Genomic DNA, 16947 nt, shown 5'->3' with positions numbered 1-16947 from the left:
AATTACTATCCTATAAAGATGCGTGAGTAAATTTTTACGCATGGATTCAAAAAGGGGGCATAACCATGGGAGGGGCATTTGTGGGTCAGGGGAGTTCCTGGAATTTCCAAGCAGTGTACAGAATTAGGCAGATCTGCATTTAATTTAGGCACGAGGAGTTACACCAAATTTCAGTTGGTGTAAGTCCTTTTTGGCATGGATCCTGGCACCAAATGCTATTCTATAAACAACGCCCAACTTGAAGTGCCATTTATAAATAGTGCTAAGAGCTCATCTTTTTCGGCATTGATTTTTTTTTTTGTGCATATACAGAATTGTTCACATAGCTTTCCAGTATAACCATGACGTTTGATCTTACCTGCTCATCCATTTATCCATATCAATTGTTCACAAAAAGCTAAAATACATGATTCCATAATTTCAGAATTCATTCAGTAGTCTTCAGTGATTTTCACAGCTCTTTGGATGGAAAACACATTGCACGTTATTAAATCTATCTCACTGAAGTATTTAAATCTCACATGTGTACCTAGTGATTGACTAATTAAGCTATTGAAGTGACTTGGGCCAGTAATTCTATTCAGTGGTTTCACATCCATTGTACATGGGAAACAGATGCAACTTCATTACATTATTGTCGTTCATTTTTGTCTGTTTTCTTTACAGAACAAAAGCCCTGGTCTTGGAACTATTAGCAGCTGTTTGTCTTGTCAGAGGAGGGCATGAAATAATTTTATCAGCCTTTGATAATTTTAAGGAGGTAGGATAATCTATATTACCACATATCTTACTACTGTTGACTTAAGAGGAGCAGAGACAGTTGTGTTCCAATGGATATATTCCTCAAGATCCTGAAAAACAGAAGGTTTGTGATTTTTTTTTTTTGAGTGATTACAGTAGTGGTTTATGCTGTTTTCCAAACATGGGTCATTATTAAGTTGAGAAAGCCACTGCTAAAAATTTTAGTAGAGATGTTCAAGTTTACAATTCTCCATCCAACTTGAAACCTTGAATTGAGAAGTGTGTGTTGAATTTTTTTTGTTGTTGTAGTAATTTATAATTAAATGGCACCTTTTATGTGACTAGTTGTAGTGAAATGTGATGAAAAAATATTTACTTTTTCATAAATTCTTTAATTTTGGTGTGATAACCTACAAAATTAAGATTGTATAATTGTCTCAAAACACTTGGCCACACACCTGGGCCTACCCCGTGGCCACTTAGAGGATCTATCCCCAGCACTGCTCAGGTCCGCCTGCACCTGCCACTTGTGCTCTACACTAGCACCCTCCTCCCACCGATTGGGCAACCGCCTCTGGGCGAGTCTCCTCTCAAATTATCCCCAGTGATTTCTAGGTTACTAGGGGCCATAATCCTAGCGGTCCCAAGGTTCCTGGAAAGCACTCACAGACCCAACAATAAACTTAAAATGTTTATTGTCATGAAAAACATATGCCTGGAATAGGCTTCCTGAGCCATTACGTCTAGCTCCATCCCTGGCTGCCTTCAAATCCGGGCTAAAGGCCTACCTGTTTGATGCTATTTTTGACTGTATGTCTGAATCATGTTTCTCAAGTGATAGCTACTTCTTTTGCCAACCTGAAGTCAGCCAACGTGATGATTAAGCCTTATATTCAAAACTTTTTATTGTCCTGATATTCCCTCACACTTAAATTTGAGATTTAACTTATCTGTCCTGCAAAGTCTTGCTCAATGTTATTTATTATTATTATTATTTATTTATTGCATTTGTACCCCACATTATCCCACCTTTTTGCAGGCTCAATGTGGCTTACAGGGTGTTAATTTGGTATGATCATTACATAGTATTAGATACAGTCGGTAATAAATTGGAAGTAAGAGGAATTAATTAGAAGGTAATGTTATCCTCCAGGGCCCTTTTAATTGGTTTCTAGGGTTGTTTCATTTCCTTTGCGGAAAAAAACAAACCAATCCAACCCCCCCCCCCCCCCCCCAAAAAAAAAAAAAAAGAAAAAAATTGGATTTTCTGGCAAAAAATAATTTTGGATTCTAGCCCATAGTGTATGTTGCCATCATTATCTCCCTTTTCATATTTGTTATTAGCAAAGTAAAATTATTTGCTCAAACAGCCGCTAAATAGATTCACATAACCCTTCTACCTTCCCTATTTGGGACTCGTTCTTTAATATTGCTGTCTTTGCTCATTAAGGGTTAGTAGGTCCATTGTCATGTGATCCTCCTGCTTATTATGTATCTGAAAGCAATTTCTGGAAAACTCTGGATGTTCCTCTGATGAAGCATTTGTCTGGGTCAGGTGATATTTGTGGTTCCATTTAGCTGCTGTTATCAATGAATGAACATTATAGGTAACTAATTTCAGTTTAATATCCTTTTTCTTTTTCTGTTTCCATTGAGTTTCATTTGCTACATCAGCTATTGCACTGAAGCACATCCAGTCATCTTCAGGCAGAGGTAACTGGAAAGTGTGTAGTGGGCAGGCAGAATGGTGATAATGCACAAAAATGTTACTCGGGAGGATCATAAATTATCTCAGACTGGTTAATAAGATCGGTGAAGGCATTACTCTTGCAACCCGGCATTAACTTTATCTGTGCCTCCATTCATAAGCTGCCTTGGAAATTTATTAGCTGACATGTTGCAGGATTACTGGCTGTGGCCCACATGTTTGAAGCATTTCTCCCAAGGACAAGCAGGCATATTTTCACGTGAGTGACGTCATCCACAGAGCCTAGTTCAGACACTGCCAAGTGCACCATTACTTTAAATCTTTGAGGCCGTGCCCCCACTGCGCATGTGTAGGTATCTTCCCGTCTGACGCTCAACGCTGCATAGTGCGAGTTCAGCCGCAATGGGTCCGGTTTAAAAAGCTCTAACCCCCTCCTTTTTGGAAGAGTCTCATTCTATTTTATTTTTTTTATATATAGTTACTCCTGCAAGCTGGGAAAGATTGAACTAGAAATATAATCTTTAGCTGCTCACCACCATCAAAATTTGTGAACGGTGTAAATAACCAAACCTCTGAAGAATAAACAAAAACAAACCATCCTTTTTGCCTTTTTTATTTTTTTTGGTTTACTCTGAGCAGTATGGGGGTAATTTTTGTGAAGAAGGTGTTAACATTGATGCACCCATACGTGTATAAATGATCAGAAAACCAGCATTTACTCATGCATGCACGTACGTGTGTAAATGTGCCGAAGCGCTGTTTAATATGTGCATGTCTTACACAGCGTTTATTTGACCGGTGGGTGGAGTATGAGCAGAAAATGGGCAGGACACACAGCCCCAGCGTCAAGGTGCCAGCATGTACACCAGCTTTATGGCTGGTCTTAGTGATCTTGATTAAATTATACATGCAAATTTAACTTGTTATGCTAGTATTCTATAAAGAAAAGTAGGCACCTATATAGAATAAGCTTCTAATAGTTGCCCTCTAGGAACCTAAATCTAGGAGCCCCTCTATAGACTTGTCCTCCGTGCAGTGTTTCACGAGCGTGGCTGTGTTGTGTTGACCCACTATCTAGTGATGCTTGGTCCAAAGTATTTGTTTTTTTCTCATGCTGCAGAGAAGATCTTTGATCTGTATTGTAACTTTTGGCACGTCTTTGAATGTGCTCTCGGTGATTTAATCAGAGCCTATGCAAATTCAACCCAGTATAATTCGAATAGAATTCCCTCAGATTATTAAATATTCAGTTTATTATACGTATATAGCACAAAGCAGAGGTGTTTGTTGCAGCTAGCACACATTTTGATAATGTTATATTGCTTCTTAGGCCTATGGGGACAAAGGATCCAGCACTGAAAAACACATTCTTTATTAGAATTTGTGGCATGTGGCTGCTGACCTGAAACAGTGCTCTCACATTAAAAATAGCCCGTAAATTTGTTTGTGTACAGACCCTATTTATTTCTTCCAAGAGTGGCAGGTAATATATTAATATGATGACTGAGAATTGCTCAGTTCATTAAATGAATCTGTTTTTTTTGTTTGTTTGTTTGGCTTAATTCTTTCTGTTGTTAAGATGATTGGTAGTAATATGTTTTTCTGCTAACATGTGCAAATAATGACTTGGAAGGCTCCTAAACAGGATTCGCAGCATTTGCTTGGAGGAGCAGGAGCTGAATTGGACATAGCTACAAGGGCACAGAAGCACCAAATGTAATGAAAGATGTGGACCATGTAGCTCATTTAGGGTCCTGCTTACTAAGGTGCGCTAGCGTTTTTAGCGCATGCTAGAAATAACCGTTTAGATGCCCATAGGAATATTATGGGCATCTACACAGCGTGCGCTTAAAATGCTAACTCGCCTCTAACACGGCTTAGTAAACAGGGCTCTTAGTCTACAGTTTGCTTCCATTTGCAATGTTGTAGGCTCCGGTTCATCTCTGATTTTCTTCTTTTATTTTCATAGTTAAGGGTCCTCTTTTCCTATCCCACGCAGTCTCACTTTCTCTTATTATTCTTGCCTCCACCAGGAGGCCATTCCACGTATCCACTACTCTTTCCATGAAGAAATATTTTATGATAAATCTTTTTTTACTGCTTTTAAATGCCCTCTTTTTCTACCATTTCCATTCCACTAAAGAAGGTTCGCTTCTTGTGCGTTATTTCTACCTTTGAAAGTGTTAGAGGGGATACAGTAGAGGCACTCAGCTTCTTCTCTCCTCTAGGGTAAACAAAATTAAGCCCTTAAAATACTTTGGCATGCAGTCTTGTCCCTAAGTTCACTAACGGTATTGGTACATTAACTGTTCTGTAAAATATATTTGTCCTGTTGACTGTTGTAGTTTGTGTGGTGCTATAAAGTCTCAAACACTGTTAAAGCTTTGCTTGGTATGTATTAGGGTTTGCCATTTGGAGTTCCTCAAGAATCTGTCCTTGGACCCCTTCTTTTTCAATTTACACCTCTTCCCTGGGCTCCCTGATCTCATCTCATGGTTTCCAATATCATCTTTATGCTGATGACACCCAGCTTTATCTCTCTACACCAGACATCACTGCGGAAACCCAGGCCAAAGTATCGGCCTGCTTATCTGACATTGCTGCCTGGATGTCCAACCGCCACCTGAAACTGAACATGGCCAAGACAGAGCTCATTGTCTTTCCACCCAAACCCACTTCTCCTCTCCCTCCACTCTCTATTTTAGTCGATAACAACCTCATCCTCCCCGTCTCATCTGCCCGCAACCTCGGAGTCATCTTCGACTCCTCCCTCTCCTTCTCTGCCCATATCCAGCAGACAGCAAAGACCTGTCGCTTCTTTCTCTATAACATCAGCAAAATTCACCCCTTCCTCTCCGAGCACACCACCCAAACTCTCATGCACTCTCTCATCACCTCTCGCCTTGACTACTGCAACCTACTCCTCACTGGCCTCCCACTTTGCCATCTATCCCCCCTTCAGTCCTTTGAGCAGGGACTGTCCTTTTTTGTTAAACTGTACAGCGCTGCGTAACCCTAGTAGCGCTCTAGAAATGTCAAGTAGTAGTAATATACGATCTGGAATATTTCTGTAATAAGCCCTTGTCGGCAAGTGTTTCTGTATGATCTTAAAAGCACTTGCGCTATTATTCAGCTCTGTAAATTGACATAGAAGAGTAACTGGCTCTGGCAGATCATGCTGTAGGCCATGGCTATGCGGATTCTGTTTATCAAGTAGAAAATCTCTCTCTTTTTTTTTTTTTTTTTTTTTTAAAGGGGCTAAAATAAGAAATCTGTCTAAAGTGCATGAATTGTATGAATCGGTGTCAATCAGGAGGTGAGATTGTGACCTGGGAGCAGAAATTTGGGTTTCCGTTTTGGCTCTTCAATCACAATTTACAGCTATAATTTTTTTTTTTTAATTCTTTATTTATCTTTTTAAAGTTAATACAAAGATACATTCTTTGAACAGATACACCCATTTTAGATACATAAAAATTAAGGAAATATTTTACAAAGAAAGTCTTTTCCAAATTGGGTTTATAGTCCTCTAGAAGAATGGATTCAAGATGGTTATAACCAAGGGAAGTTGGTGTAGTAAGAAATAATATATAACAAAAATCAAACAGTGGTTCCCTTTAATACATTTGCAGGACTCTTATTTGAATTAAGGTCTAGTCACTTTTCTTATCAAGGAATGATCTCAATTGTTCAGGTTCAAAATATATATATTTCTTCTCCTTGAATATCAAAATACACTTACAAGGAAAACGTAGTTGGAAAACAGCCCCTAAGCTAACAGATTCCTGTTTCATATCCAGGAATTTCTTCCGCCTCTGTTGGGTCCAACGGGCAATATCTGGAAACACTGAGACTTTGCTTCCTTTAAATACCGGGTGAACATTACAGCTATAATTTTAAAAATTGACTTGACAGGCCGCACAAGACAAGCTTGAGGAATGCCGTAGAGCAGTAGTCTTCAAACCTGGCCTGAGGGGACCCCAGCCAGGTTTTCAAGATATTCAAAGTGAATATTCGTGAAAGAGATTTGCATGCACTGCCTCCTTTTGCGTGCAGATTTATCTCATAAATATTCATTTGGAATATACGGAAAACCCTACTGGCTGGGGGTCCTCCAGGACAGGTTTAAATAGGGAGACAGTGCCACCCCAGCCCCACCCAAGCCACACAGTTACCTTGACCCCCAAGAAAGCCAGATTCTATAAGCAGTGAAAATACTGGTAAAAGTAACAGAAATTCATTTTCTTTTGTACTCTGCTAAAAGTGCCGAAGCGCATTAGAAAAGATGTATGTTTCCAAAAAAGCAAACATCCATGAGCAGCATGTCCCCTTTTCCTTTCCCTCCCCTCCCATCTATGGGCAGCTTGTCCCCCTGTCCTCTCCACCACTTTTGTATCCATGTGCTGTATTTCCCCCTTTTCCCTTCCCCCTCCTCCATGTACTTGTCCCTCACCAATCTTTTTTATAGCCTCCCTTCCTGCACCCGCACTCCATCCACCTTTTACACATCCCCCCTCATTCTCTTTCTCCACCCACATGACTCCATCCCTCCACCCACACAACTCCATCTATCCATCCACCAACTCTCCTCCCCTCCAGCCCTGTCAGGGTGCCCTCCCCGAACCTACTTTAACGCACCCTGGTGGTCTATTGGTCTGTCTTCGGGGCAGGAAAGAACCCCACTCTTTCCTGCCTGCTGCCACTGATCTGCTCACTGCAGCCACTTCTTCGAAATGACTTCAAGAGGTGGCCTTGCAAGACTTCAAGTCTCGGCAGCCATTTTGAAGAAGCAGCAGCAGTGAACAGATCAACGGCAGCAGGAAGGAGTGGGGTTCTTGCCTGCTCTGAAGAGAGGCCACTAGACCACCAGGGTGCATTAAGGTAGGTTCAGGGAGGGCACCCTGAGGCTTGGGTTGGGGGGGGGTGGAGCCAGCCAGCCCAGAAACCTAGACAAATGGGCAGGCTTGAAAAAAACCCGCCTGGACCCCTGACAGTTCCCTGAAAAGGAGGACATGTCCAGGGAAACCTGGACATACTTTAATCCTAGGTTTAAAAAACACTGATCCAGAGTTTGGCAGCAAAGATTGAATGCCCAAAATACTGGTTCATGCATTTCAGTTTCAAATACAGGCCAACTGAATTTCAGATTCGGCACTGAAACGGACCCGAAATCCAGGTTCAGGTTTCACCTGGAAATGCCAAGTAACTTTCAACTGAAAGTTCTTCCCCCCCCCCCCCCCCCAACCATCAATGGACCTTTCCCAGGCCTACGTTAACAAGCCCTGGTGATCTAGTGGCCTCATCTGAGGCAGGAAAGAGCACCAGTCTTCTGAATTCTGCTCTGCCTGTTGCCGCTGCAGCTTTAAAATGACTGCTGAGAGTTCCCGCAGCAGCTTCACAAGACTGCAGCAGGAGGTCTCAGCAGCCTTATTGAGATTGCTCTTACTTATGCTGGTGCCAGTCTCAACATGGCTTCTGGGACCTCCCATGGCAGTCTTGGCAGCCATTTGAAAGTGGTGGTGGTGGTGGTGGTGGCAGTAGCAGCAACGGGCAGAGCAGTGGTCAGGAGAGAGTGGGTTGTTTCTTGCCCCTAAAGAGGCCACTAGACCACCAGAGCTCATTAAAGTTAGGCCTTGGGAGGGCCTAAGCAGCCCACAGGAATCCATTCTCTGTTGGGGGGCGCAAGGGGCTGAATTTTGCACCAGGGTGGCGGAGGTGTGGTGAGCAGGCACAACTTTTCGATTTTAACTTTGATTCCAGTCAAAACCGAGCCACAGATTTTGGTCGCAGATTCAGTTTCAGCTGGAACCAAAACCACCAGCTTTGGTCGGCCTCTAGTTAAAAAAAAAAAAAAAAAAAGGTGTATCAATTCTGTGCACAGAATAAGAGTGGAGATCCGAGGTGGTTCATATACTACTACTACTACTACTTAACATTTCTAGAGTGCTACTAGGGTTACGCAGCGCTGTTAACAAAGAAGGACAGTCCCCGCTCAATGAAGCTTACAATCTAAAGGACAAAATGTCAAGTTGGGGCAGTCTAGATTTCCTGAATAGAGGTATGGTGGTTAGGTGCTGATGATCTTGAGGTTGCCAAACAAGGAAACATCAAAAACTAAGAAGATGCTTTGCTATATAAGGAGAGAAATATATTTGCGTGTAGGAAAAGAGGGGATAGTGCCTTTGGTATATCTCTGAGACCTCTTTTGAAACACTGAGAGGATGATGCTCAAAGCCAGGCGTTAAAACCCTCAATGCAAGAGCAGCGCAAAAAAAAAAAATAGCTAAGCAATACTTGAAGGAAAACATATGCACAGTAAATTTACGCTAGTAAACTGAAAGTAGGGGGGAGGAATGAGCCTAGCATGTGCACACAAAGCTTTAGCAGTAAGCATGCCTAGACAAAACCCAGAAGAACATGTACATATTGGTGCTGTTCTTTTGTGCTATTAATATGAGCCTTTCAAAAATTGTTTGCACTTTTTGAAAGGCTCGTATTTAAGCACAGGTAAATAAGCTCACCCATGTGTGCTTCAACTTTGTTTTGATTGAACACACACACATGTTGGTTACTCACTATCTGCACTTTAAACTTCCATGGACTTTGGCTTGTGAAATAAGACAAAATCTGCAGTTCAATGTGAGATTTTGCCATAATTAGGGCCATAAGTGTGCATGGATGAGAAAGCTACAAAAAAAAAAAACCCCTCAACAAAATTTTAGTCTTAAATAGCATTACATAGAATTTTGCATTGAATATTTGCACATCATTCATATAAGTCCTTTTTATTTTTTTCAGGTTTGTGGAGAAAAACAGCGTTTTGAAAAATTGATGGAACATTTCAGAAATGAAGATAATAATATAGACTTTATGGTAAGTGCCAGGTATGGCTGTTGCCGTTTACATATGTCAGTGGTATGCATCGTGTGTTAATTGAAATCTGAATATTCTTGTGAAGCAGATTGCTGGGTTTGGACAGAGAGGGCTTAATGTTAATGTCTCATTAGAGTCCAGAATTACTCAGTTTTCTTTGAACATCAGTGTGTTTGGGAAGTTGTTAGTCCTGTCTAAGACCTGAATTTGCTTACAAGTGAGGGAAAGAAAATTCTTATTAAAAAAAAAAAACCACACAAAAAGCATTTGTACATGTTCACTTGTGCTGTTTTGTTTTTTTTTTTTGGAGAGGAAGATTGTTTCTCGGTGATCATGCAAGCTATAGTAGGGCAGGGGTTTTGTTTAATATCCCATATTGTATAGGTAACTTTTTCTTTTTCTTTTTTGGGGGGGCAGGCATCAATAGCATGTGTGCAGCAGTGGCGTAGCTACGTGGGGCCACGGGGGCCTGGGCCTCCGTAGATTTGGCCCTGGACCCCCCTGCTGCCGACATTCTTGATTCCCCCCCTCTCGCAGCCAAGCCTCCCCCGCCAGCCGAGGTCCTCTTCTTCCCGCGCAAGGCTTCGTTCTGTTTCTGTGAGTCTGACGTCCTGCACGTACAATGTGCAACGAAGCCTTGCACGGGAAGAAAAGGACCTCTGCTGGCGGGGATTGGGTTCCCACGCCAGCAAAGGTAGGCGACGGGGGGGGGGGGGGGGTCGAGAGGGGGGGTCAAAGTTCTTGTTGGTGGCGGCGGGGGGGGGGGCTAAATGTGCCCCCTCACCTCGGGCTCTGGACCCCCCTCCCGCCAAAGTCTGGCTATGCCCCTGGTGTGCAGTAGTCTATTACCATGCTGTCATCATTAGCACGCACACAATTGACACAAAATGGGCAGTGGTCTTGCTGTAGAGTTTTTTGGGGGTTCTGACTCCTTCTTTACTATGGAACATCAAGTAAACAATCTTTTCAAAATTTTCAAAAAGATGCATTTCAGGCTTAAACAACTAAGAGCCATTCACATTTTTTTAAATTCAGATTTTCACTCTAGTTGTACAACAGCTAATTCTCTCCTGTTTAGATTATTGCAACACATTATATTGTGGAATTTCAACTAAGCTTCTTAGGAAGCTACAGCTTCTGCAAAATACTGCTCTCAAGTTGATTTTTGGTTTGAAAAAAAAATATTACTCCTTTTGATACAGTTGCATTGTTCAATTTTAAGTTGTTTCTTAACATATTGTGCTACTGAATTGTGATCTCACTCGCTTTCTAGAGGTCATACATTACTTAACTTTCCTATTGTTACAAGAGTGAAATGTAAACAAATTTTGGAAATTTCTTTTAATTATCCGTCAGCTCTTAAATGGAATTTTTTGGCTCTGTATATTAGACAATCATCTTACAGTTCTTTTTCATAATTAGCTCAAGATGTCCTTATTTCAGAAGTACCTTACTTAAGATCCATAACTGCTACAATTAAGGCTTGTTATTAATTGAAATTTTTTGTTCTTCCCAGTGTTTATAGGGGTCTCTTCTTTGTTATTCACTTTGGACCTTGACAGGGAGAAGGTGGAATAGAAATGCATAAGATAAAATAATTATCATGCTTTTCAGTTACTACCCTTAAGGGTCTTGCATGGATTGGAGCAGGGTCAGGTCCTGTGTCTGGGTGCTCAGACTAGGCCATGCATGAGTTGGGAATTGCCTAGCAGTTAGGAGCTACACTTCATAGACACAAGCCCTGGAATTTAATAAAAGCTGGTCCGGGATTGGAGTCAGAAATGAAGTCAGTAGCAGGTAATATGGCTGGAGCAAGGACTTAGAAATATACCAGAGCTATAGGTTCTGGCTCTAGGCTTCAGAAAGCAACTAATGAAGGAGGCTGACCAACGAGGGCTCAGCATGCAGGAGGCTTAGTAGCAGCCAGGTAGATTTATCCTTCAGGTGGCTGTGGACCTCTTCCTGCTTCTCAGCAATCATCTCTGAGCCCTAGCGGATCCCTGGTGTCTAGGGGTGTAGCCATGGGTTGTCTTTTCAGATGGTTTAGGTTAGGATCAGGGTCATGGATTTGTTAATGATACACTGCCTTTCTGTGGTACAACAATTTCAATAGTAGCCCAAGGTGAGTTACATTCAGGTACACTAAATATTTCCCTGTCCTTTGAGGGCATACAATGGAAGTTTGTACTTGGTACTTTTCAATAGAGTTTGCCATTCTTCAAGATCAGAAGGTACTTTCAAGTAGAATTAGTCAGCTATAGCGCTTACCAAAACAGCCAGGCATACTCTCCTCCAGTGGCTCTATCGCCCAACATAGTAGCATAGTAAATATCAGATAAGACCAAAATGGCCCATTCAATCTGCCAGTTCAGATTTGTCCACTTTGGAAAGATGTGCCTATAAATTCCCATATGCTACCTAACACTAGTTCCCCCTCCCCTATTTTTTTTTTTACATGACCTGGGATGGAGTAGAGGAATAGTTTTAATATGGAAAGAAGACTTCTAGCGGTAGTACCTCAAGACTATCACTAGGGGTTGCTGGCACCACTTTAGATCCTGGGGCCAGTGAAGGCAGAAGCAACAGAGAATTGCATCTGCCACCCACTTAGACCTGGAATTTTTAAGGTACTGGGGGGGGGGGGCTTTCAGGTAGGGAGGTCACACCTTTGAGGGGGGGCATTCTGGTAGATTGGTTTTGGGAGGACTTGATTGGGGGCCCACATCAAGGGCTTTTATTAGGGAAGGGGGGCATGTGGGAGACTAACTTTACATGTTGCTGGCCTATTTTGAGACTGCTTAGAAGCATCAAACTATAGTGTGGCGGCCAGATGCTCCTGGGCTGACGGACTACACTGCTTTCGAGGTGGATCTCGAGCAGTGTTGGTCCTTCACCGTGGGAGTTGGGGTACTTGAAGCTTCATAGGTTGGTGATTCCTGTAGTAAATCAAGATGCTGTAAAAGCCAACTTTTTATTTACTTTAATATCTTCATCTTTAAATCTCAAAAGTCTATCAGTCCTTTTTCTACTACTTCCTTCCACATGTGACCAAGGCATGCCCCCAAACTGTTCCAACAACGGCCTTGCCATCTTCAACCTTGTTGCTACAAGACCAGTTCTTAAGCTATCACTTGGGCCCTCTGTGATAATTTGCATAGCCATTAAGGTTAGTGATGATGTTTAAAAAAAAAAAAATCCGAAAGGTCTCTCCATGCTCACTGAATTTGGATTTGGAGACTAGTCCATGTTGATCACCTCAATTTGCTTGTATCACTTTTGTTTAAGCTTGTAAATGCTGCTCTGTGCCGGTTACCTCAATTAGAGGCCTCCTGCTACTGCTGTTTGTTATTGTCTCTTAAATACTAATTTAATACATTTAAGCACAGGTACTGAGGAGTTTTGGACCTCCTCACTTCTCAGAACTGTGCTTCAGAGATCCATTTAGACTATGTACAAGCTCATAGACAGCCTAGCTAATCCTGTGCTCCTCCATGCGGCCAGTTGTTTGTCCCCTGTTTGCAGCACTGAAATATTTGCAATGGTTTAACCCTTTGGGCTGCAGGTCTTATGCAGGATACTCCCTCACACCAAAGTCTACATAAACTGAATTGGAATTTCAATATATTCTAATGAAAAGAATATAGGGAGGAAAGGAATAGTAGTGTTATTGTTGCAAGTTTATAGCAGCTCTTTGTTATTAACCCTAGAACGCATATTGGGGGCCTTTTAGGCCCCCATGCTTACATTTTTGCTATTATCTGCAAAATTACTTTAGTTAGAATTTTGAAACTCAAGGTATTACTCAAGTATGTCATTGTTGATAATATCCAGTTGTTCATATACGTTTTTTTCATAGGCATTATGGTGTAACAATGCTTGTTTGGTGAAAACTACATCTGTACGAATTGGGGGCCTTTTAGGCCCCCGCTGTTTTTATCATGTTCTCAGAAGTGTTTGTGTCTCAAGTTACTTTATTTGTACTCAGTAATGCTGGTGGAGGGGCCAGGGTGTGGATAATAACATGTGAGGTTGTCATGTGATTTTTGGAGGGAGTGATAAGGCCATGACATCACCTCAGGTCCTCTGAACACTGAGGACAGTATACACTGTGAGCTAATTGCTGAAGGACCTGTGATAAGATAAGCTGTTGAGAGGAAATCTGTTTCATTTTCTAACATCTAGTCAGCAATGGCACAGTCTTCCTCCAAGTGTCTGACTGACCAAGAGATTGAAGCGATTATGTTTCAAAGCGATGATGAAAGTGAACTATCTTTGTCTGATGAAGAATATCTGCCACCAGCTAATCAAACATCCTCATCCAGTGATTCTTCTGATGATGAAGAAGTGAATCTAGTGGATCCTCAAGAAGTGATAAGTAGAACATCCAAAACGAATGTTTTTTGGGACAGTAATCCTACATTAGTCGGACGTACTCCAATACACAATATTGTGAGACAGGCTCAAGGAGCTGTGGGAAGTCCCAGTTACTTTACCCCTAAAGATGTATTCTGTACTTATTTTTCTGACAATATTGCAGAAGAGGTCCTATTATGTTCAAACCTAGAAGGAAGACGTATCGCTTCAGCAAAAAATAAGTCCTGGAAAAATATCTCAAAAGAGGAACTTTATGCATATATTGGACTTTTCCTGCTGGCAGGGAGTCAAAAATCGTATGATGTCCCAATACGAGAATTATTTCTGGACCCACTTTCTGATCCACACTATAAGGCGACAATGTCAGTGGGCAGATATGAGGAAATTAGAAGGATCATTTGCTTTGATGATAAGCGAACTCGTGCAGCGAGGTTTGAAACAGACAAATTAGCCCCTATCAGTTATATCTGGAACATATTTATCAAAAATTGCACAAAACTTTACAATCCTAGTACTAATGTTACTGTAGATGAGCAACTTGTACCGTTCAGAGGACGCTGCAAATTCATACAATACATGCCCAGCAAGCCAGCCAAGTACGGTATAAAAATCTTCTGGATGTGTGATTCTGCAAATTATTATGGCATAAATGGCGTAATCTACTGTGGCAAAGAGGTTGGTGCACCAGTACAGAAGGATCTGGGGTCTGAAATAGTCAAAACTCTTGCTGTTCCAATATTCAATTCAGGTAGAAACATCACCATGGACAATTATTTCATCAATGTTGAACTAGGCAATTTTCTGCTTGCAAAAGCTATTACACTTGTTGGTACTATAAAGCAAAACAGACGAGAAATTCCAGCAGCACTCAAACACAATCGTCAGCGAGCACTTTATGAGAGTGTCTTTGGATTCAATAACAAAGCGACTTTGGTATCTTACAAGGCAAAGAAGGAGAAATCTGTAATTTTACTCAGTACCATGCATCACGATTGCAGTGTTGACAGCAATAACCAAAAATTGAAACCAGAAATCATCCTGCATTACAATGCAACAAAAGGAGGTGTAGATAAAATGGATGAGATGGTGGGAGAATATTCGTGTAAGAGGCAAACAAAACGATGGCCTGTAGTACTATTTTCAAATATGCTTGATGTAGCAGCCCTAAATTCATTCATTATTTATACAGAAACTCATCCTGAATTTCATGCACAGAGGAAGGACAGGAGACGCTTATTCTTGAAGGACCTTTGTCATGAACTTGTAATACCTCACATGATAGAGCGAAGCGACTTGAAATGCTTGCCAAAGAAAACTAAAGAAGCAATGAAACGGTGTGGCGTACAGTTTCAGATTACTCCAGAGCCAGGAGAAAGAAAACGAAAGCGTTGTTTCATGTGTCCAAGAAACATAGAGAGGAAAACTGAGCGATATTGTTCCACTTGTAAGGAAACTGTTTGCAAAGAACACTCTTCTGAAAAAATAACATGTCAGAATTGTTTGGAAGACTAATATAATAGAAAAGAAAGTTAGAATAAAAATGTAGCTGCAGCTAGTTTGCTATAGATTTCTATGCATTTTTGTGTGTTTTCATGTCTTTGCGTGAAATTTGGGAAAAAAAAGATTTTTTGGTGTTTTCTGTGAAAAATTATAATTAAAATGTCCACTATTCATATTTTATTGAGCAATTTTGAAATAAACTTGTGAAAGTTATTTAAGTGTGTTTTTCTACATTATGTGCATGGGGGCCTAAAAGGCCCCCATGACGTTAATATGTATATTTTTAACGTCATGCGTTCTAGGGTTAATAAAACAATCGTAATTTTCCAGTTTGGCTCTTCAGAAACAAAATAAACCAATAAATTCAATACATTGGCTTTCCTTTAAATGTAATAATTACAGAAACCTTTGACAGCGTCTTTGCATACTGCATTTCTATGTTGGCAGATGAAAGCACAGAATGTCAAACACTTAGGTTCCCTTGAACGTCTTTCTTTGCTGTCTTACCTTACCTCCATCCTGTTGCATGGTGTTTGTGACAGACTGCAGAGGTAAAGTACACTAGGTAAAGAAATGTGAATGCTGAGAAACCTTTGGCGTATTACTACTGAGTCATCTGTAATGTGTCAGGACTTGGTTTCATAATATCTCTCTAAGATTCATTAATGAAATACTCAGTCGAGGCAAGATAAACAGGGTATATTGCCAAGATGCGTTACTAAAAACAGGTGTAATTCAAGTGGTTACATCTGTTTAAAAAAAAAAAAAGACATACTTTACTTTCTGCTAAAGAGATGACAGCAGCTATGGAGGTTAAAGATTAGTTATTAAAGCCAAGTGAATTCCAGCCAACGCTTATTCATCCAGAATATTTTAACCCTTCAGAGAGAGATGCAGTGCATTGGAAGTCGTCACACGCTTCTATATTTTTCACATTTTGCTGTCTAAAAATGCTTTAAAGTGGCTGTTTGTTTCACTAATTTACATAACATACTCGGCACTTTCAACATGAAAGAACAGTTGTAAATATTGAAGCAGGAAAAAAAAATGTTTTGATTACGCGAGTCTTCACATCCTTTGTCACAACAAACTCAAATTAGCTGTTTCGAAAAAGTGCCTCAGCAAGGCCTATAATGAGTTATTTTAATATTTTTGGAAGAAGTTCAAGCTTTTTATATTGTGCCAAGTGAATTTGAAGCAAAGGTGTAAACTGAAGAAACTCTGGGATAGTTATCTAAAAGTACATTATGTTTGAATATTCCTTAATGCACTGTCGGGGTCTATCATTGTAAAGTAGAAACAGTTTTGTAGTACTGAGAAGACTGCCTTGACCATTCAGTCTCTTCCTCCAAAGATGGTAGCCAGGGGAAAGGTCACTGAGAGGCATAGAGATTGCTTTAATGGAACTATAGAAATCTCTGGCTGAGGGAAAATGTTGACTTAACAATTTTAAGATTGCTACAAAGAACATGGCCTGTATGGGAGGGTGGCAAGAAGGAAGCAACAGATGAAGTAAAATCATATGATGGTGCCACATTGTGTGGGAGAAGGATTTGAGGTCTGATGAGACCAAAGTGGAAATTTTAGATCTTAAGTGTTATTTGTATTTGCGGTGTAATACAAACAGAGCCCATCACGCTGCTGAAACTGTGCCATAGTAGTGGCAAAATTGGGGACAGAAGAGCTTGTGAAGATCGAAGGGAAGATGGGTGGAGCAAAGTACAGGCAGATCGTGGAAGAAAACATGTTCA

At 40.9% G+C, this 16947-nt stretch overlaps 1 protein-coding gene across 1 annotated transcript in view; it reads left to right on the top strand.

The window, feature by feature from the left end:
* Positions 1-16947, top strand: part of FMNL2 (formin like 2) — a 385766-nt gene that overhangs the window by 281345 nt on the left and 87474 nt on the right. The window contains 2 exon segments of the mRNA XM_030208897.1: positions 667-760; positions 9248-9322. Coding sequence (XP_030064757.1) covers positions 667-760; positions 9248-9322 — 169 coding nt within the window.

The sequence above is a fragment of the Microcaecilia unicolor genome, chromosome 7 (genome assembly GCF_901765095.1).
Source record: "Microcaecilia unicolor chromosome 7, aMicUni1.1, whole genome shotgun sequence".
Lineage (NCBI taxonomy): Eukaryota > Metazoa > Chordata > Amphibia > Gymnophiona > Siphonopidae > Microcaecilia > Microcaecilia unicolor.
Note: the sequence above shows the minus strand (reverse complement) of the source record. Positions and strands in the feature narration are given on the sequence as shown.